We start from the raw sequence: 21,935 nt of genomic DNA on the forward strand, positions 1-21,935 counted from the left end.
GACTGAAAATACAATACTACCAGTATACAAGTACCTGCTCTTCAATAAATTGGTGGTCAGTCTCCTGCAGTAAGGGACCAAGTAAAAGGAGATCATCCTCATGACAAAGGGGTGGAAGCAAGAACGTAGAGGCATCTATCTGGCTATCTGGTATAGTTAAGTCCACCACTAACTCTTTCAGAACAGCATGGAAACTTCCTTTAAATGAAAAGAATTTTTAAATTCTTGTTAATTACTTGCAACGTGAAATTTGGTGAGCATGAAGGTATTTATGCTGAAATTTACACCTGTTAATTAAGCATTGTGATTTTAAGGCTATTATTTATTTATTAAAAACAAACAAACAAACAACACAACCCACTGCCCACCACACCCCGCTCCCTGAAATGTTTTAACTTTATCTACTGGCTCTAGATTATAACGCTCTGAGGTAGGATCTTGCTCTATCACAAGATTCAGGCTTTACAAGTCATGCTGCAAAACAGAAAGTTCAATAGGTAGACTACATATAGAAATCTCAACCCAAAGAGCTGTTAAATCTGCTCAACCTCAAATATTTGTATTCTATAAAATGTTGATCTCCTGTAACAAAAGGAAAAAAGAACAAACTTGCTCTGAGGGATGGAGTTGTCACATCCAGTATTTTAAGCTTAAATTCAGAAACAAATCTTACACACATAGTGTATACATAAGTATAGTGCATACATGGCAATTGTTACATTCAGACCTAAAACGTGACAACAGCTTTAAAGCAGAGAAATCAGGGATTTGTCTTTATGAGAATTCATGGAGCATTTACCACTAGATGGAGCAGATTATTTGAAGGAGGACTCCCTCCATGATACAGAGGATGCAGTCAATTAAATGAGTGGCTGGCACATCTCTCTGTCCTGATGAAATACCCTTGTACTTCATAATTATCAAACACTCTGGTTCCTTATTTCAGTCCAGTAAGTGATAAACGATTCACACGGTGATTTTAAAATGACAAAAAAATAATGTTTTAGTTGATCTATTACTAGTCACTGTATTGGAAAATTAGATTTGAAATATGGTAAATTATGTTCTACTAAAGAACACTGAATCTGTCCTCAGATTTTCTTCACATTTTTCTTTAAAAGCAAATATTTCATCATCAACTTGAAAAGGATAAGTTTAATGTATCTGTGTGGACATGGTCCTGGGTAACCTGCTCTACATTTCGATCCTTGAGCAGGAATTAGAACAGATGACTTCCAAATGTTCCTTACAAACTCAGCCATTCTGTGAGCCTGTTGAATTATTTCAATGGATCACATTCGATTGGCTAATGCTGAAATTATATTTTTTGGATTAAGAATTAAGGAAGTAAAACAGGTACCAAAAGAAGTCCATTCCCCAAATAATTAAAAAGTCACAATGTTGTCCACCTTCAAGTTTCAACTAAAAGCAGCACAAAAGTCTGTACTTCTAAAAGAAGGGGGGAAAAAAGGATCACTAACACTAGCTTTTCAAGATCATTGTGACTTCATTACAGCTTCATGAAATATAAACAGAAGGAATAAAATGTGTTAGAAAAGGTTAAACTAAATCTTGCTAGCTGAATACATGTTGAACAACAATTTCAAACACGCACCTATAATGTTTCTAAGGATGTTCTTTGTAAGAATACATACCTTCATACATTTTTGGAGGCAATACTGCCAGTAATTCATAAAGTTTATGTCTGTAAACTGTTGATGATGTTTTTAAAGAATTTCCGTAAGACTTAGAGATTGAAGAAAGCCTTAAAACATAAAAAGTGCATTAGAGATGTTAAAGAGTTCAAGGATTAGTAAGTCTGGTTCTGTTTGTACTAGAACTACTAAATCATTTCTGTATGTGTTATAAAGACTGTTCTGATTTGCAGTAGCAATAGCAGAAGCTAAACTATTTCACATGATCTGAGAGAACCTCTCAGTTAACATTTCCTGTCTTTTCTTTTAAATTTAATACCAGAGAAATAAATAAAGTTTTCTATTGTCCTTGATTTCACCTGTACTTATTACAGCTAATTTTTTGCAGATATGTCTGCGAGGTATAGCAAGGTAGAGTTCAGCACATTAAATCACTACTTACTCTGACACAAGGCGAAAGTTAAATTATGAAATCCTTTCCAGCTTAGCTGTCAATCTAAGTATAAAAAATAACTATCTATAAATCTTTTTGTCCCAGTGTATTATTGTATTAAAAAAAAAATGACCATGTATACAAACGAATGTGCAAGTTCGATTTTAAAAAAGCAGCAGAAAAAACGCATTAATTTAATAAAAGGATATAACAACTTCTTCCCTTAATTTCTTTATACAGTTCTGGAATCTGCAATACACATTACTATGCCAGCTAAAGTCGTGACACTGCTAAATCCTACACTCTAATTTTTGTGCTCTGAAAAGAAAGTTCTTTAGAAAGCGCACTAAATGAAATGTAAAAGAATTCCCCTGCAGCTTTTCAAAATCAGAATGGCATTTAACAGTTTGATACACTTACTGTGTCAATAAATCAACAGCACTTGGGAGAGGAGGAAGAAGTCTCTGAAGAACTTCATCTGTAAGAAGACCAGCACAGTGGGAAACGAAGCTTTTGATTGCTGAAACAGAAAACTGAATTTAATTAAAGTGACATACACAGGAAAAAAAATATGCATAATTACCTCACTTAAAATTTTAATATTTCCATTTTTAAAAGCATTAAAAAAAATGAAAGGCATTTTGAATAGTAACTTAAGAAACTGATAAAATCACAAATAAAAAAAAAAAACACATGCACAAATACATTGTTTTTGTGTCTCAGCTCGGACATTTGTACGAAAGCATTTTTTACTTTTTGGTATGAATTGAATTGTGGAACAAAACTCAACTTCATGATAATAACAGCAACGAGGAAAAAAAAAAAAAATGGGAGAAGTATGATTATTAGATTACCTATGGCTTACATTGCTACTTTTCTCTTTAAATTTCACTTAATGACTACACTTTAAGAAACAGCCTACATGTACTTAAGTATTTTTTTATTATTTACAAAAAATTAAATTTGAATTACTATTTCAAGAGGTACCCAGAAAATATACAGCATAAAAGACCTATTTCCACAATAGTAAAATGTTAATTCTATTTTACAAGTAACCTAAGTAATTAATGTTGAATTCTACACATCCTGACAAATTTTAACAGTAAAAGATAGTGGATTGCTACACTATGGACCATGCTTCTGCTTTGCAAAGGATCTATAGCATACCAGAATTTATGACTGCAACACATTAAGTACTTCAAAAGCAGTGAAACAGTATCTTAGAAACCCAAATTCCCAATATTTCACAACAAAAAAAAAAAGGCAGCCTACCAGACCGCAGCCAAATTGTAACTTTTACCTGAGTCTTCCTATTCTTGCAAATTTGCTAGACTGATACAGTTAATCTATTTTACAGTAAGTCAGCTATTAGGAAGTAGAACTGGATATTCACTAAATATAATAATGTGGAGATGAGAACGTATCCTGGTTTGGTTCTTCAGATGTTATGTGATATACATGCTAAGGAAGAGAGGCATTCCTTATATCATTCACAGCCTGGTCAACTGAATTGAAGAACATGAGCAAAAACCCTCTACCAGCAATATTTTTTTGGTTTGTTTTTACAATTACAAAGTACACACAGCATCACCAAGGCTGGAAAGACTCCAAAATTATCCAAGCCCAACCATCCACCTACCACCAATATTTTCCACTAAACCATGCTCTTCGGTACATCTCGGCATTTCTTAAACATCTCCAGTGACAGTGAGACTTCACCTTGTCCCTGGGCAGCCTGTTCCAGCATTTGATCAGTCTTCAGGAGAAGTTTTCCCTAATGTCCAACCTGAATCTCCCCTGGCACAACTTGGGGCCATTCCCATTTCTCCTGTCACTAGCTAAATGGGAGAAGAGGCCAACTCCCATCTCACCACAACTTCCCTTCAAGTAATTGTAGAGAGAATACACAGCTATGCATAGGTAAATACACACACACGCCTATCACATAAACACACACATATATACATATATGTATATACACACACACAAGCGTGTAATGTTGGGGGACAAATTTATCCTCTATCACCCAGTGGAAAAGAAAAAAAAGCAATATGAAGTACCTTCGATCTTTCAGAAGGAAAAGCAAATTACAAGTCTAACTATGAAGAATCGTATATTCAACTTACCACAGAGAGCACCAGCACGGCCTTCCAGAGTTACCTGCCATGTAAATGAATCTCCTCGCGTCTTCTCTGTTTCTAGGTCTTTAGGAGATGATGGAAAGACACACTTCCACAGTAAAAGTATCCGTGGAAGGTGGTATTGGACAACTGCAGGACCTGCAGGTATTGACAGCTGTCATGCCAACGTGAAGACTCGAAAACATCCAAAGAGTTCTCTTTGGTTCTTTTTACTATGTTCACAAAATCATTACAGCTGCAAACACATCCTTATGCTATTTCTCCAGCCTACTCATGCTTCATAGATAGGAAATTTACCTGATATTCCATGTTCATACATGACTACATACCCATTGATACATTTACTAGTAGATAATGAACTGTGACTTCTGTCTCAAGCACAGACTGTGTGGATCACCAGCATAAAAGAGATTTAATATGTAACAGCAATGTTCAGAAAAGCTAACATTTGCTATAGGTTAATGTACAAAGTGTGTTTTCTTTAATCCAAGCGAACCCTAGGAGTGTTAGGCAGAAATAATAGCTGAAAACAAGTGACTGAAAAAACATGAACAAAACTGACAACATACTCTAGAATCAATAACCTGATCACTAATCAGAAAGAACAGTAACATTTAGAGAGAATTAAACTGTTCTATCCCAGCACAAAATTAATAAGATATTTTTAAAAATAAAATAAAGTCACTGTAAATATTCATAATCACAAGAACATTTGATTAAACTTTTAAGCTTGTCTTCTAAATCTAATTAATTGCGGTCCCACCCAGTCACTGCCTTTCAAATACTGTTTCCAGTGATCTAACAATAAATTTGAAACTAACAGCCTTTTCACATAGAACAGCTTAGTTAAGTAAAATTGTACGCAGCTATTACCTAATGTCATGAGGGCTGCTATTAACAGCCATCCAGCCTGCGTTCGCTGTACTGAAAGGCGACTGTTCTGAGAAGCAGAACACAGCAAATCTTCTGCTAGTGTCATGATTACCTTCAAAGTTAAAGAGAGGGGAAAAAAAAGACCATCAGCATCCTAGAAACTATCAGATGTTTTTTCCAATTGCATTTGCTGCAATACTTAACTGTATTTCACTATCCCCAAAGAGAACCTCATCTTCCTCTCACGCTTAGTCTTATGAAGCCACAATGACTGACAGCAGTACTAGTCTAGGATGGCTTCAACATGTGCTGTGGGGAGCCAGGTATATTACTTAGCCTCTTTTTGTCCCTTCTTCTACCAACACTGAAGTAAGAGCTGATAACTCTGATACAAATATAGGGAAGGATAAAAGCACTACGTAGAAAAAAAAGAAGAGAGAGACATATGAATTACAGCTCAGAAGAAGTATAGAGAGGAGTAAAATGTCTTTTTTTTTTTTTTTTTTTTTTTTTTAATATGTCCTACCATGTTTGCTGACAGTACTTAATTCAATAAATAGTATGAATAAACAAGCAGGAAAGCAGGACATGCCAAGACATAAATCAATCCTGTCTCAGCTTCTCCACAATAATTGCATGTGATCTCTGACATGCAAAACACAAGGTGATAATCTGTACCTGTTAAAAGAACTCAAGCTACCTAGAATTTGCATGGAAGATCATACATATGTCCACGGACAACAGCCCACAGTATGGCAAAAGCTTGTAAAAGTATTCTGCAATTGGTTGGCCTCTTACATACATATTTCTTAAGTGTTAAAAAGTATTTCTTTCTTACTGCATTATATTTGAGTGCCAAAACAAACTGTTTACAAATTAGTATTACTAATAAGAAACGTCATTACCAATATTATCATTAAAAGCCTCAGTACAGACAATAGCTCTCTATAATTTATTTGCACATTTACAAAGCCATGAGAATTTGCACGTGAGATTTGGCTTCGTGAGTATTTTCTGTTTGTATACATGCAGAATTTCATTAGATATTAACATACTGTAAAATATTACTTTCCTCAATAGTGCTATTGGCCGTGAATAAATAGATTTAATAGATTTAGAGTATTTGATTCTAATTTTAAAAGCACCCTTGCAAAATCATACCAATAAAAATGACTAATCATTTACTATATTCAAATTACTTGATAAAGAAGCATTCTAGAAAGGATTTCTAATGATTTCTAGTAATTTCTGTCTTCATGTACTAATACATATTTCTGAAGGATTTTTGAAGTACCAGCATTAGTACAGAATGTTATGTATAAACCCACTAATTATTTCCTTTCTTTGAATAGATTCTACCTGTAAATCTAATCACTATCAAAGGTAAAATTTAAAACAGTTTCTGTCCAGGTCACTACTGCCTACATTTGGCATCTCCTTTTCAAAACTGCTCTGTTTGACACTGCTCTCTTTCAGTTCCTCAGAAAAAATTAGTCTGGAATCTGGCAGTGCTCCTAGAAAATAATGGAGAAGGACGTCTGTTAGCTCTTCTGTTCTCCCTCCCTGCCAGCTTAGTACAAAATACACTGTTTCTCCCACACTTTTCTTTGCTTTCCCATACCTACCTCATCTTGGCACTATTTGATTCTATTCTATTTCTCTAAAAGAAAGCTTTGTAAATTAGTAAGTTTCCCCATCAAATAGATACTGTAGCTCTGTTTAGGTGTACAGTATTGAATAGTACTTTTCTGTACAAGCAGGCAAACAACACTCATTTTGTTCTCTCCCCCTGAAAGAGAAAGCCCCTGGTCAATCTATCACTAGAAAAAGTTTATAAAAGCTAAAGAAAATGAAGAAAATGGACTTTTTTTTTTTTTAATATCAGTTGTTTCATTAGCAGTTAATACACTGAATGTTGAGACCCATTAGCAGTAAAGTCTGCTGAGGATTGGTATGGAATTGGCAGAGCTCTGTAACATTGGACAGGTGGCCTGGAATCACTGCAAGAGTAATTTTGTGCTATTATGTTAAAGCACTCCTTTTGTTTCACAGAGGTGTAATAATACAAACTCCACAGCCCTTTCACCAAAACGCGCCTCTCCTGAAAACATCTCAATCAGAGCCAATGGACATTACAAGAAGCAAGAAGGTAAGTTTCTCCATTTTGCAGAAAATTAGCATGTGCTGCTGATATTTGTGCTGCACCATATTTTTCCAACTGTGAACAACTCTGTGGATATAACAGTCATTGAGGTGGAAACAGCTTCTTTTCCCAGCCTTCATTTCTCTATCTGGATATCCCCCAAACTTCAGAGCACTGTATATCCTATCCATGCCAACAGAGAGAATAGCAAAGCTATCTTAGACTACACAAGAAACTGATTTCTGTTAAATCCTATGAAGGAATAAGAAAATGTATATCGGTCAGATTTGATTAAAAATGGTTGGACTTAACTAAGCATTTTCAAGATAAAACAGAATTATTGTTATTGGTGTAGTGCCTGACTAAAGTGAACACTGCAGGGTCATTGTTAAGACTGGAAAATATTGCTTTGGCTTAATCTATGTTTGAATGAGCTTTCTTTCAGGAAATTTACTTCTAACACTGTAGCATGCAATAGGACTTGTCTGTTTAATTAAATTTTTTATTAAAAGAAAAATCTCTTCCTTTGGCAAAGTCTGATACATTTCAGCACTTCAGCTGACCATTTTCTTGAGTAAAAAAGCAAGAAAAATGATAGCTTTCTAATTTAGCCCAACTACAGAATTACAGAAGATTTTGTCATTTGAAAATAATTTTCTTATAAATTCTGAAAAACTTAACTCCACTCGAGAAATGTTTTCCTTGGGTAAACTGCTTTTTTGGAGCTGTTAAATTTAAGTCCTCATAGATCCAGAGAACTGACCTCTATTAGGGTAGAAATACCTAACAATCTTCTCCACAACAAAAAGATAACAGTGTGAATGGTTAATAAAATCACTAATGAACTTTCCCACAAAATTCTGACATATCTGAGAAAAACACTTGCTTTTTCATGATTGTGCTTTGAAATCCCCTTCTTGTAGAAAGAAAATACCACATCAGGATCTTGGGTTTTGTGATCATGTGATGAAGAACACATGCAAATATTGCTGCAAAAAAAAAAAAAAAAAAAAATCAAATAATTGCCTAATATTCAGACCATACCTTCCCTCTTCCATGTGGAATTCCCAGAGGACAGTGTTTTACTGCACCCAGTAAAGCAGCAATAGCAAAACTGAACCCAGTTATTGCTTCTGGGGAGGATTTCAGTGCGTTCAGACGTTCAATGCAACGATTCAACAGTAGAGACACGTAGGAGGGCAATGCTATTGCAATGCAGCGTAAACACCAAGCTGCTGTGAGTCTAACTGAAATGCTGGGATGAAGGATGACAGAAATTACTGCTTCCAGAACTCCTGAAAAATAGAATGCACGAATACATTTAAGAAGCTGGCAAACAGATGATCTCTAAGATGATGTCAACAAGCAAAACATATAAGGAATTATCAAGTATCTAATTTCCGTACTTCTCTTTCAAAAGTACTGTTGATTTTACCACAAAATGTATTTGTCATCAAATTTAAAAACTACAATTCTTTAAAGAAAATACTACCCCAAAAAGTAAGAGAGTGAAAAAACCTTAAGACATCATCTGGTTATTCACCAACACGAATTAAAAACTCTGTAATCATTCTCTAAGAATCAGAAACACATTCAAGGAAAAATGACACCTACACGAACCTATCCAGATGAAAACATTCTCACTGCAAGCAAGAAAAGTAGATAAAGACACTCATCTTGATCAAACTGACTCTGTTTAAATACAATTCTTAATGAAGTTAAATTTGATACTAATCTTTTTTCCTATCTATTATTCTGAAATGAACATAATAGTGCAGACAAGAGATAATTTGAATATCGTAGGTCAAGGCCTGAAAATTTCATATGGCATGCAAAAAATTAACTTCTCTTCTTCCTATCTGTTAGAAGAAACAGAAAGACCAGAATTAAAGAGGACCAGGTAAAGAGACTGCATGCTACAAACTGCACATATTGATTATTTCCCATGCCAATGAATTTTAAAGAGTTAACAGTCCAGCCACAAGCAATCATAGATCATAGTAAAAATGGGAATATATTTTATACTCTCGTACATGAAAAAAATTCAGGGCACATACCAGTACTGGAGTCCTGTAGTAATGGTGCTGCTGTAGTTCCTAAGCCATGGATGAGACTCCCAAGTTCTTGAAGCGCACACACAAGCACATGCTGACTTCTTGTTACATCTGTTGTACTAATTCGTGTCTCCAAGTTACTGTCACTCACTGAAGCATCTGATAACACAACATAGGAAGAACTCCATGAAATTGCTACCATAAATAAAACAAAGCAATCAGATAAAGGGTTTTGCTATGGTACTTTGTATTACTAAACAAACTTTTATCATTACCATTTTAATCATTGATCAAATTGTTTTCATAAAGGTTTACTTCATTAAGGCAAGTATATACTTAAATATAACTGCCCTCACAGTTAGAAAAACAAAATGGAAAAAAAACACCAACACCAAACAGCTGATGAGAACAGTGGCTAGAAAGAAGCATGCTATTCCCAGCCTTCCCAAAGATGACTTTATGAGGTCATGTTTTGACAAGGAATGAATATAACCTGTCAGATTATACACGTAGTAGGAAAAAAAAAAAAAAATCACAGGAAAGAAAGAAAGAGCACAAGAGTGAATGAGGCACAAGAAGGGGGAGAATAAGGATAGACACAGTAATAGGGATGAAATAAAAATGGGAAAAAAAATGTTTACTTGTTTTGTTTCCTAATTTCATCTTTTGAGACACAAACTATCAAGTCAGTTTATACATTTATCATTTAGATACGTAAACAGAACACAGTATGCAGCAGTATAGTACTCTCTTTCATCCTCCCAACAAGGATGATGGTGGGAGATCAGCAGTTTGCTTGGAAGCTATGTACCTGACTACCTGTTTTCTTCAAGAGAAATACTCCTTTTTACAATTAGGAACAAACCATCAGTAGTGCCATATGTACTGAACAGGAAAGCAGAACGTGGCTAGATGTGTATCAACTGTCAACTGTCATTTTACAATACTGCCTGCATTTCATTCCTGCACAGATTCATTATACTGTCATATTTGTAAGTGGTTAGAGTGATTTTGCTAGTGAGTAAGTAGCTAAAGTAAAAAAAGAAAGTGTTAATATCTACACACGTACTAACAAAAAAAATGAAACAGCCCAAGTTAAAAACAAAACACACTACCAAAACCCTTCTAAATTATTATGGTAATAAATCAGCACTAGATATTTTTCTGCAGTTTCTGGATTAGGAAGTTAGAAACCACTTAAAGAAAAAAACAAGAGGCCCAAATGGATAATCTTGTTAGATCCATACCCACAATTTTCTTCAGTTTCCAGATGGCCTGACAAATCTCCTTGGCAGCTGCAATTTGAGCTTTTTCCCCAAGAAGGCCTCCTACTGTAGCTCGAAGGATAAATGAAACACAGCAGCGACAGCCGATAGCCTCCATCTGATTCTGAATAGCCTTAGGGTGAGACTGAGAAACAAGATCTAGAATATGAGAAAGGAAGGCAGAGAAGTTCCTTTCAAGCCACTGTCCTCCTAATGTAGAGACAAATACCACATATGCCTGGAAAAGATTTGAAAAGAAGTCATATTTTAGAGGAAAATCATCTGGAGAACTGCTATCAGCTATCCCACATACATAATTATTTATGCCTCTGCAATTCCAGAAATACAAAAATCACTGAACTGAGTTCATATATCTGGTACATTCTCACCTGCAGGTAGCAGGTGAAAAATGTAGCCCTAAAAAATATTCTAGCAATAACACAGCTTAGTTTGACTGTAAGTTAATTCAAGTTGCTTGCCTACTTTATTTCATTCCAGAGTGTGAGAAATGGCAGTTTACCCTGCACAGGCACTTGTTATGTAAAACACTGTGTTTGGTCTCACCGAACAACAGCTCCTAGCTATTTAATATTCTGCACATGGAACACAAATTTAATGTATGAATGCATTTTAAGAACTACTATGTTACAATACTGTAACCCATAACCCTGAGAGAATTTTGTTATTACAGGCTTGGAATTAGGGAACATTTGCAGCCCCCAAGCACTGCTCTTAATCTCAATGAATTTTCATTGTTTGCTTTGCAGCAGAGGTACTATAGAAAGACTGTGGACATCACAACAAAGAGAAAGAATGCAGTGTCACTTTACAAATCTAATTACCAGAACACCATTTATTTTGCTACAGAATACACTCCCTTATAAATGCCTTCTGTATGCATGCGCTGGGTTTTTTAATGAATAGATGTGTTACCACCAAGAAAAATGAATGCCATAAAATGAGTATATGCAATCCAATATGCAATAGTCCTCAAAAGAAAGTTCACAAGTACTACCCATCAACAAACTTCTCAATTTACTTCTTATATACTGTGACTTGTGTACAACATTAATGACTAAACTATTTACACAAAAGAAAGTGATGTAATGCAGGTGGAGAAACAAGAAAATCCTATTGACAATTAATAGCTCTTAACAAATACTACTTAGGCTTAATAATGTACCAGTACATTACCACTGTTTTACAGATTCAAAAACTGAGGAATTTAACAGAATAGGGTTGCAAAGACTCATACTGCCGCGGCTACATCTTGAACTTGACCATATCATGAATAAATACAAATTATTCTTCCATATATAAGAAGCCATCTTCAGAATTCTTACAGATTTTAAAAATTATAACAAACTGTAATTCAAATAATAACCAATACATTTTATAAACGAAAGCATTTTCTTCTTGCAAGCATCGGTATACACAAAACTCTGTTTCTTACAGAAACATCACTGATTTTACTGTGATAGTACAGCAACAGCACACCATATAGAACTGGTATGCATTAGCATAGAAATGCATGAAAAATAGAAACAATTTTTTTTAGAAAGTACACGTAGTCAAAATACTGAAGTGAAATACCTATTCCTGGAAAAAAAAAAAATTAAAAAAAAAAAAAAAATCAATGAAATGACTGCATATATAGAAAACCCTAGGTGTCTGGCATGCATTTTCTAGGTAAATATTTCTCCCTGGCTTATCTGTCATTCTGCCAGAAGTTCATGTCCCCACCTAACATGAGCTGAACATGAAGACAATCTGTGAATATCTTCTAGCTTCTCCAATGCAAAGTCAGGCAGCTTCCATAAGTAATTCAAACTAAATTAGAGATTGTTTTTGCACTACAGTAGTTGAAATGCCTAAAAATCCCCTTACTGGCAAATACTGACATAAATACTTGTACAGACTGTAATATTAAAATAATCACTACTGTTAGACATGTAAATGTTCATCAATACCATTAACATTTGAATACATAGGTTTTCACAAGCACTTAGCTTATCTCAAAAATTTACGCTTTTTACCAGTATGCATTGCACATTCTGACTTCAGCTCTTCTCAGTTAAAGTTCTATCCTTTAACTAAGCATTCTGGAACACAACAAAACCAGTCAGCAAATATTTGCTTTGTGTCACTAAACTGTTTCTCCTTATTTTTTATTTTTTAATTATTCAAAGCAGAACTCATTCTTTCAAAATGGGACTGAGAATGGTTGTATAGTAGGAAACCACTCCATGTTTAAAAAAATTCTTGCACCTTCCCCCTCTAAATTTTAGGCACAAGGCAGTAAATTACTAATAAGAAACAATTTGATGAAAGTAATTACTTATATCACTTTTTTTTTAAATCACTTAAAGATTTCACTTGTAACACACGCTTCATTTTGAAAGTTTCAAACTGCCATATAAGCAACAAGAAACATTAGAAATCTTCTTTCCGGCACAGTTCAAGGTAAAAATTTTTATTATTAAACTTTGTCACAGATACAAACAAGGATGAAATAAGGGATATATAAAAACAGTTGTAGGAATATTCAGCAATCTTAGAACAACATAAATAATGTAACACAAACCTGTGTGACTCCAACCCTAACATCTCTGCTGACTGAGCTGGTCCCTTTCAGCATATCACCACTGGCTCGTAGAAATCCATAACTTCCACGCAGAAATCCAGTTCCTAAGAGCTCCATCACTTCTTCCAAAGAGATTCTGCGGGAGTTATGCTTGGTGGATACTAAAAATAGATATAATTGTTTAGAGGAATAGCTCTGTAGAACTTACTCATATTTCAGAGGTAAAGCTTTGACTCCAATCATTTTAGAAAAGATGGATTTAAACAAATCAGTAACACAACCAAATCCAAACATGCTTGAAACATTTTATATACAAACGCACGCACACACACATACACATGCATATGCACACATCCTCTCTGTATGATATTTACCATCAAATCTAGGCCCTCTCTGTAGAACAGTCTGTATAGCCTACTCCTGCTAACTTAAGCTTCACGAAAGCCCTGACCAACTCATCCACCTCACTAAAGACAACTTTCTCTTCCAGACTCAAGACAGGACAGATTACCTTCCTGTTACACTTAGCCAGATACGGACACTGCAAAAGGTATTTTTAGAAACAAAAACCTTCTCAACTTAGTACCAATTCTCCGAAATAATGAGAGTAATAGAACGTGTTTACAATCTGCTGGAAAGAAAGTATCTCTGATTTTTATTCTGTTTCATTCCCTGGCAGAATATCCATTTAAAATATATGCTAGGAATTGTGCATGTGCAAACTTCACGATTACTGCACAGTGTGTGAACTAAGCAATCTAAAATTTTTGCTGTTTTTCACTCATTTCTCATATTTTGATGAGATAGAGACTAAGACGACTTTAGATAATAAAGCAGTAATCATAATCCCCACTGCCAATTGGCTATCACATTCAAAGCAGAAATTTTGTAGCTACGTACTCCCTCATGTTTTGCTCCCTCCTCTTGTTCCCTAGCCCATTTCAGCCTTAACCCAGCTTCCATCTCACGCAGATCTAACTTGTTTTTAACCTAAGGATTCACTACTAAAAATAACCAACAAAACAGCTGGATGAGCTTCTTGCATTACTGAAGTGTTAAGGTTATATAACTACATTGCTTGGAAGAAGAAAACAGTTTATAAAGAGGACTGAGAAGGTTTTTCCCCTCCCTATTTTAATATAAAAAGACCAGTTTTAATTGTTTTTTTCTCTCTAAAGATTTTTTTTTTTCCTAAAAAATATCTTCAGAATACAAGATTTTTAAGAATCTTCAAAGTAAGCAGATAACCTCAAGAATTTTGAAAAAGCAGTAAGCTGGGCTTAATGACTTCATTTTGTCATTTTCTGCTTATTGCACACAAAGTCTTGATGCCATTAAATGAAGAATCATACTCACTCTGCATCATGTTATATTTCACATAGATTACAGTTGGAAGTTTAGTTTTGGGCTCCTAAGACTGGACTAAAAACGCCCACTCCGAATGATACCAAAGATTTGAGATGCTAAATTTGTCTCAGGATGCCTGTCAACAGAAACTGTTATACGTGCTCTGTTAAGAGAGCTGTGTGTTCATTCTTGCTTCAGATCATGTCTGTACCACTGTACAATCCAGAAATGGTACTGACAATTTTGGAAAAACAGTTTAAAAACCTATCCTTAGCTCTTCAGTTTGACAGGCAGATACTCCATCACATCTTAGTGTTCCTTACACATTGCAAAAATACAACAATATTCTTGTAACAGAGGAAACTAGTTTTACCAAATATTTTTTCTTGTTTATTATTATTGTGAGTGTATATAGTTGTGCAACACAAGTAAAAACATTACAGTATTATATGAGAAAAAATGTTATGAGAATAAAAGTTAACAAAAAGATCAAACAACAGATACAAACAGCTTGATGAAGTTTACATGGTGATTTTACTTCAGGTTTCAGAACTTCAGAGTTTCTGAACATCTGATAAGATTTTTACAGATGACGAATCACCAAAGTGCATACCTTACCTGTTGCCTGCTTAGATGTTAAAGCTCTAGCCAGTACTGTGCCTAAAAGTTTTGAAACTGCTAAATGTACATCATAATTAGAACCTTCAAAAGATTTAAAACACAAAGTCACAATGCTATCCAGATCCGTACTCCACATAAATACTGCTTCATTCTGAAGTTCTAGAAGACACTAGACAAAAAAGAGAAAAGGAAGTAAAAATGCCTAAGGTTAATGTTTTGTTATGGAAAAGCACTCAGTACAGATTTTAGCTTGCAGCATAAGACTGAGTTCTCCCTAATAAAATAAGCGTGTTGCTTCATACTAAAATTACTTGATTTTTTGCTGCCAGGGCAATGTCAAAGAAATACAGACAAGCAAAAAGTGTATTTACTGATGTGTTTATCATCCATTAAATGAAAGCTTTGTTTAGGGAGTTACTAAATAGCAAATAATGAGAGCACTTTACCTTTGCAGCAGCACAGCGGACTGCCATGGATCGATCTGTCAGACATGATCGGGCAGCCTTGTAAATATCCCTGTGACAAGAGACAGCAGCAGCTCCTAAACCCTTCAACATATTTTGTAAACTAAGCATGATTTCATAACGACCTTGAGACTGAAAAATGAAAAAGAAGAAACGTTACAGTTCCATAGTCCTAAACTCCTTGGAAATAGAAAATGGTGCCTAACAAAACAAGTAAACAAATGTATGAGATTTTTTTCACCGTTAGAAATCTGTTTATGCTGAAATGAGCTAGAGAACTCGTTCTATAACACTATAACCAAGATAAAAGCTTCTGCATTCTATGAAAAGGTACTCATGGGCAATTTAATATTCAAAATATGAAACAAGCTGGAGCAAAAATGTTCTCATTAGTAAAGGCAATGAAATTTTCTAGATTAACAAGTTCTTTCATGAAAGCAGCATGAGAATAACTTCAATCCAATTATGACAATAATCCATTGGTAATTCTTTGGAATACAGATATTGAATTTTATCCTATGACTCACCACAATTTTTACATACACTGGTATCATGCAATTTCTCCTATTCATTGGTCTATCAATGGTAAACATCCTATTATTTTTCCAATCATTTTTTAAACATGCTGTTCCAATACCTCTGCATTCTTCATTGCTTTAAGCACATTCCCAACGGTGTCAGTAAAACTGTTTCCCAAAATTCTTCCCAATTTTTTGTATAAATAGCCCAAGCATACCACCGCAGCACTAAAACAAAAGCAAATCCAAAAACGCATGAAAATGGATGCAACAACAGATGAAAGGGATTAAGAAGACTAATGTAATCAATTGACAAGTAACAAAATAACTAAATAGAATGTTTCAAAAGTGTAAGTGGATTATCAAAAGAAAAAAAAAAAAGAAAAGATGAGTGTGGGGCACACACTCACACTACAAGAGAACTGAGGGTACAGGGGCTGGGAAGATAAACCTCTAACACATTTTACAATCGAAAAACATTTATCATGATCCATCCTTAAACCTTACCAATGAATTTCTAACTAAGAGTGGCCTACATCACAGTCTATGACATCATGCTACTGTATATGCAGCTAGAAGCAGACAAGGAGGAGTTTGTTTACAACATGATGGAGATTGCAAATTGTCAAATAGTTAAAATTGTGGCATGCGTGTACAGTCATATGTACCGTGGAAACACTCTGGAGGGAACAGAAGATTTCTAAATCTATGTTCTTGTCATTATACACAGGTTCTGAATTTAGTTTCTAGGAGAAATAACTTGACAACTGGAGTCTGTGTGCTCTGCATGCTCATAGGCAATTCCCTAGCAAAAGCAAAAATTGCTTAATATTGACGGAAAAAAAAAAATAGCTGCTCAATTAAAGAATGCACTCCTTTCAATGACTACTTAAGAGTTGGATTTTGTATTGATCCATCTGTGAGTAAATTTTTTTTGTTGAATACAAGGAAAAAATTCCTGATTTCTTTAATCACCCTTCTGCTCTTTGGCCAGACCTACGTAATGCACAGTGACACAGCTCAGCATCACCATCAAGAAAACATTTTTTAAACTTATTCCCCAGTTGAATTTAAGTACTAAGTATGGAGTTTTAACATCTCATACTGAACATATTTTAAACTGGAAAAACGCATTGAATAATAACTGCTATTTCCTAAATGACACGAGAAAAATAAAACAGATAATCTTTATTCTCTTATCAAACAAAAAATCTAATTTTTTTAAAACAACATTTTTCATTACTGCTTTTACATGTACTGGCACATACCAACACTTTGGATTTTAGTTTTGTCTGCAGTATGGCTGGGCACAAAACTATAGTTGCAGCACCTTACCACTACATTGATTGTTTGATGGTCCTAGGTAACTCCTTCAGCTAGTTTTAAGACTGAATAATATATATTTCAAGCTGTCGTTGATGTAAAGAATGTTTAGTAAACATACATAAGAAAAATAACTCCAGGACTGCCTTATTACATCCTGAAATAACCTGCAAACACTCTTACATGTTTAGTAAGCCCATCATTTGCATCAGTATTGCACAGTAATTTGGCAATATTTGTTGACATGCAACATTTGTAACATTTCGTTATCAAAGATAAGAACACAGCTTTTTCTGCTTCATATAAAAGCTGGAAGCTCTTCTGACTGCATTTCAGGATTGTTATCATAATTCTAGTTGCCTAAAGTTTTTCCCACAAATATTTCTTCACTAAATCAAACCACATGAACTACTGATTCTGTCAATTTGCAGAAGTTTCCAAGGAAGCCTAGCTGGAAGGGAAAGGAAGTTTCAAAGGATGCCCATGTTTTGTAGGAAAAATTTCTACCCATGTCTTTTCATCCTTAGCAGCACATTGCACAGAGTTTTTAAATGACTTTAAATATGACTGTGAAGAGGAAAGGGACCTGGGGGATGTTGGTTGATGGTTGGCTGAACATGAGCTGGCAGTGTGCCCAGGTGGCCAAGAGGGCCAATGCCATCCTGGCCTGCATTAGAAATAGTGTGGCCAGCAGGAGCAGGGAGGTGATCGTCCCCCTCTACTCAGCACTGGTGAGGACACACCTCGAGTACTGTGTTCAGTTTTGGGCCCCTCACTACAAGATGACACTGAGTGCTTGAACATGTCCAGAGAAGGGCAACGAAACTGGTGAGGGATCTGGAGCACAAACCTTATGAGGAGCAGTTGAGGGAGCTGGGATTGTTTAGCCTAGAGAAGAGGAGGCTCAGAGGAGACCTCACCACACTCTACAACTTCCTGAAGGGAGGTTGTGATGAGGAGGGGTTTGGCCTCTTCTCTCAGGCAACAAACAGGACCCAAGGAAATGGTAGCAAGTTGTACCAAAGGAGGTTTAGGCTAGACATAAAGAAACTTTTTCTCTCAGAGAGTGGTCAGATACTGGAATGGCCCGCCAAGGGAGGTGGAGGAGTCTCCATCCCTGGCAGTGTTCAAGAGGTGCCTGAATGAGGAGCTACAAGATATGGGTTAGTGCTTGTGGTAGCAATGGTAATGGGAGGACAGCTGGACTACATGAGCTTGTAAGTCCTTTCCAAACTTGTGATTCTATGATTCGATAAGATAAACTTCAGTTGCTACCTCTCCCAAATACAGTTGTTTAGAGAACAACAGTAAATGCAAAAGTAAGATTTTAAAAGTAGTAAATTAACAGTGAGATCAGCAATGAAAGTTTCCTGATCAGCCAAATATTTTTTACAATGCTTACAGATTAAAAACAATACTAGTGAATATTTTCAAAACTTCGGAATTTTAAGTCATGCTACGTGACATATTTGTCTGATTCAATAACAGGACTCATGTCACACTCTGCTTTAGTAGAAGATGATGGCTATTCTCTTTTAAAATTGCTCGCCTAAAACATCTTCCACCCACATGAAAGTAGAGAAGCAGTAAATCATGAGATAAATAAACAATTCATTGGAAACTGTCATTAGAGGAGTCTCCAGGTGAATCAGAATTTGCTAACAATGATTGAAAGCTACCAGACAATGTGGGCATGTATGCTAAATTAACAAGAACAGATGACAAACAGACAAAACTTTAGTCAAAATTTAAAAAAGCAAAGTAAGCATTTAAACAAAAAAAAAAAAACAAACAAAAAAAAAAGCAGCCTTTCTTCACTGGACACCAAGTAGTCCACTTAATTGCTGCACAAGATAAAGCTTTTCTTCCAAATGCTTTTCCGTAGCCTAGTGCCTCAGCATCAATACCACAAGAAATCTCCTTTTTGAATCCATTATTTATTCATGCCTTTTTCTTCACATCATCCCTCTTTCATTCTCCTCACCTCTGTTTTCATGCCAATCAGGACTCTTAACATCGCCTCTTCTCTCTCCTCCAGCTACTTTTCTACCTTCTTACTCTCCATCTCTGCCATTTCTGTCTTTCTTTGTCACTTTTGCTTTGCTGGCAATGGACTCCAGCATCTCTCCTTGCTATGCTAACATCATTTCACTTCCTCCAAAGCAACTGTCTTGCAGCCGAAGCAAGAAAAACTAGTAGAGTTCTGTGCCACACTGAACTCTCCTAGAAGGTTAATTATACATTTCACTGTTGAAGAACAGTACTATAGCAGTAATTTACTTTGCAGGACTAAAACTCCTTAAGCTGAGCTTATTCTTAACTGTTAAGACAGTACAAGAGGTCAACTGAAATCAGGAATCAAAAAACAATATAGCACTGGATAAGACAAGACTCCTTGTAAAAATCTGTTTCCAGGAAACATCATTTGAAAAGGATTGTCAGAAACACAATTAGCAACTCAAACAAAAGGGGAATAACCAATTCTGATCTGCTATGTGTACTGTATCATTAGTAATGCACAATGATGTTTCCCTATCTCTACTTCTATTTTATTTTACTACAGTGGAGGACATACAGTGTACCAGAAAAAAGTTATTCCTAGTATTTCTATATCTTAAGGTTTGGTTTTGTGTCCTGTAAAAATATTTCATATTCCTCTGTTCTTTTGGCCATCTTCAGGCATTTAATTACAAATATTTCATATGCTTTTAAGTAATTACATTCAGTTCAACCCTTTAAAGAAATTTGCTCAGTCTCTGTATTTTCCACTTGAAGCTGTATTTATCTGTTTTGTTGCTCTTCTCAGTAGTATACTACCACCTTCTTGTTTTTTAAACACCTGCCCGCTCCTACTCTGTCATCCATTACTGCTATTCTTAGGCCTGATTTTCAATTGCCTGGTTGAAAATCACCAACTGTCTTCTATCATTTAGGTTCCTGCTGCCCATATACAGTATTCAATACCAATATGTTCTTTCTTTCATTAGCTGTCCTGTGGCAGTGAACTCAGATTTATCATGTCAGGTAAATACTTTTTTTTTTTTTTAAACTAAGTTTAAAATAAGCAATATATTAAAAGCTTTCTTAAGCTCTTTTCTAACAGGTAATGTTTGAATTGCTTCCATATAACGATATGCACTGCAAGCTCGTTTTGTCTTCTCATACTCAAAAACCATAAAGCAAAAACTGTCCTTAGTTTCTTCCATTACCTTAAAGCATACTGTGGTCATTTATAACTTTAAATGGTATCACACGCATACAGATTTAACATGTCTATGTTTCCAAATAAGTTAATTCAGCTTAGCTTTCGGATCACACAGTGCATTTTTTCCAGTGGATCCAGTAAACATGAAACATTTTGGTAGGCCAAATTTTATTCTAACGCACACAATGCTTACTGACTCCTATCAACCACCACATTACCATTGTGTTGAATGCTTCAAAAGTAACGTGATTTAAACATGTTTAATGTGATTGTTTTTATGCTGTATTTATATGAATTGCAACAAGAAAAAATCTTAAATAAGGATGAAAAATATATTTAAGCTATCAAACTCTGAAGGGTAATTCGTGTTATGAAGTACTGACCTGACTTTATTCACAACCTGCAGCTGAACTTACCCAAAACTTTCCAGGGAAGTCACAAAGAGATATATAAAAAGCTACACAAATCCTTAACCATTCACAATTCTGCCTCAAAGGCAGCATATGTTAAATGACTAAGATATAATTCTTACAGCGTCTAGAGGGAAGGAAATAATTTGAATTTGCTTTCAGTTTTCAAAGGAATTCAGTTCCTCTTTTAGTACTCAGTCTGAAAAGTTCAGAGACTTTTGGAGGAAAAAAAAGTTACTTCTTATTATGGCATACCCATAATAATTATTCTAATCAAGGAGCCTTTCAAAGTCTGTGTTTTAAGCCACAGAGCTTATTTGGACAACAAGCAAAAATGAGGGAGCATGCCCTCCCCTACATTCACATCTTATCATGTGTCATCACACTTGTCCCTGTCGTTTCCAGATTTGAAGTCTGAGTTCAATGAAAAATACTTACAGTTTTGTAGGCAGATAACTTGGTGAATCATCTTTACTCCGAATGAGTTCATTACATTTTTCAATTGTTTGATAAACAGAAAAAGTGTCTCCAGTGCTATAAAGTACAGCTAAATTCTTGGCAACAAGCCGCCTGGTAGGGGGTCCTGGTGAATTGTTTAATAAAGAAGTCAATTGTTCAACCAGTTTCTTCTGGTTTTCTTTTATATCAGTCTGGAAATAAAATCAGTAGTAGTTAAATTTACACGTCTGTTCCGCCCCCCGTCCACTCGCCTTATTAAAGGATTAGCAGCTGAGGGAGTGACACCTCTCTGGATAGAGATTACACTCCTTTCGAGTTGTCACCATCTTTTGGAAAGGGTAAGCCAAATTTCCTTCTTTGTTACCTGCTATTGTTCCATAATATCCTATTAGAAGGCACAGCTGTTGCCTTCTTGTGCCATACAGTACCTGTGACCATGT

The 21,935-nt window shown here is 35.3% G+C and overlaps 1 protein-coding gene across 3 annotated transcripts in view; it reads right to left on the reverse strand.

The window, feature by feature from the left end:
- Window positions 1-21,935, reverse strand: part of HEATR5A (HEAT repeat containing 5A) — a 59,389-nt gene that overhangs the window by 26,731 nt on the left and 10,723 nt on the right. For all 3 annotated transcript variants that reach the window (XM_042882678.1, XM_042882607.1, XM_042882524.1), the window contains exons 4-16: window positions 21,475-21,686; window positions 16,218-16,326; window positions 15,563-15,712; window positions 15,114-15,285; window positions 13,149-13,309; window positions 10,547-10,802; window positions 9,303-9,458; window positions 8,290-8,540; window positions 5,103-5,214; window positions 4,215-4,367; window positions 2,509-2,608; window positions 1,656-1,765; window positions 35-198 (exon numbers count right to left, since the gene is read on the reverse strand). In XM_042882678.1, coding sequence (XP_042738612.1) covers window positions 35-198; window positions 1,656-1,765; window positions 2,509-2,608; window positions 4,215-4,367; window positions 5,103-5,214; window positions 8,290-8,540; window positions 9,303-9,458; window positions 10,547-10,802; window positions 13,149-13,309; window positions 15,114-15,285; window positions 15,563-15,712; window positions 16,218-16,326; window positions 21,475-21,686 — 2,106 coding nt within the window. The remainder of the gene's footprint in view (window positions 1-34; window positions 199-1,655; window positions 1,766-2,508; window positions 2,609-4,214; window positions 4,368-5,102; window positions 5,215-8,289; window positions 8,541-9,302; window positions 9,459-10,546; window positions 10,803-13,148; window positions 13,310-15,113; window positions 15,286-15,562; window positions 15,713-16,217; window positions 16,327-21,474; window positions 21,687-21,935) is intronic.

Source organism: Lagopus leucura, unplaced genomic scaffold (assembly GCF_019238085.1).
Source record: "Lagopus leucura isolate 7727_CA_CO unplaced genomic scaffold, USGS_WTPT01 Super-Scaffold_1, whole genome shotgun sequence".
In the NCBI taxonomy this organism is placed as follows: Eukaryota; Metazoa; Chordata; class Aves; order Galliformes; family Phasianidae; genus Lagopus; species Lagopus leucura.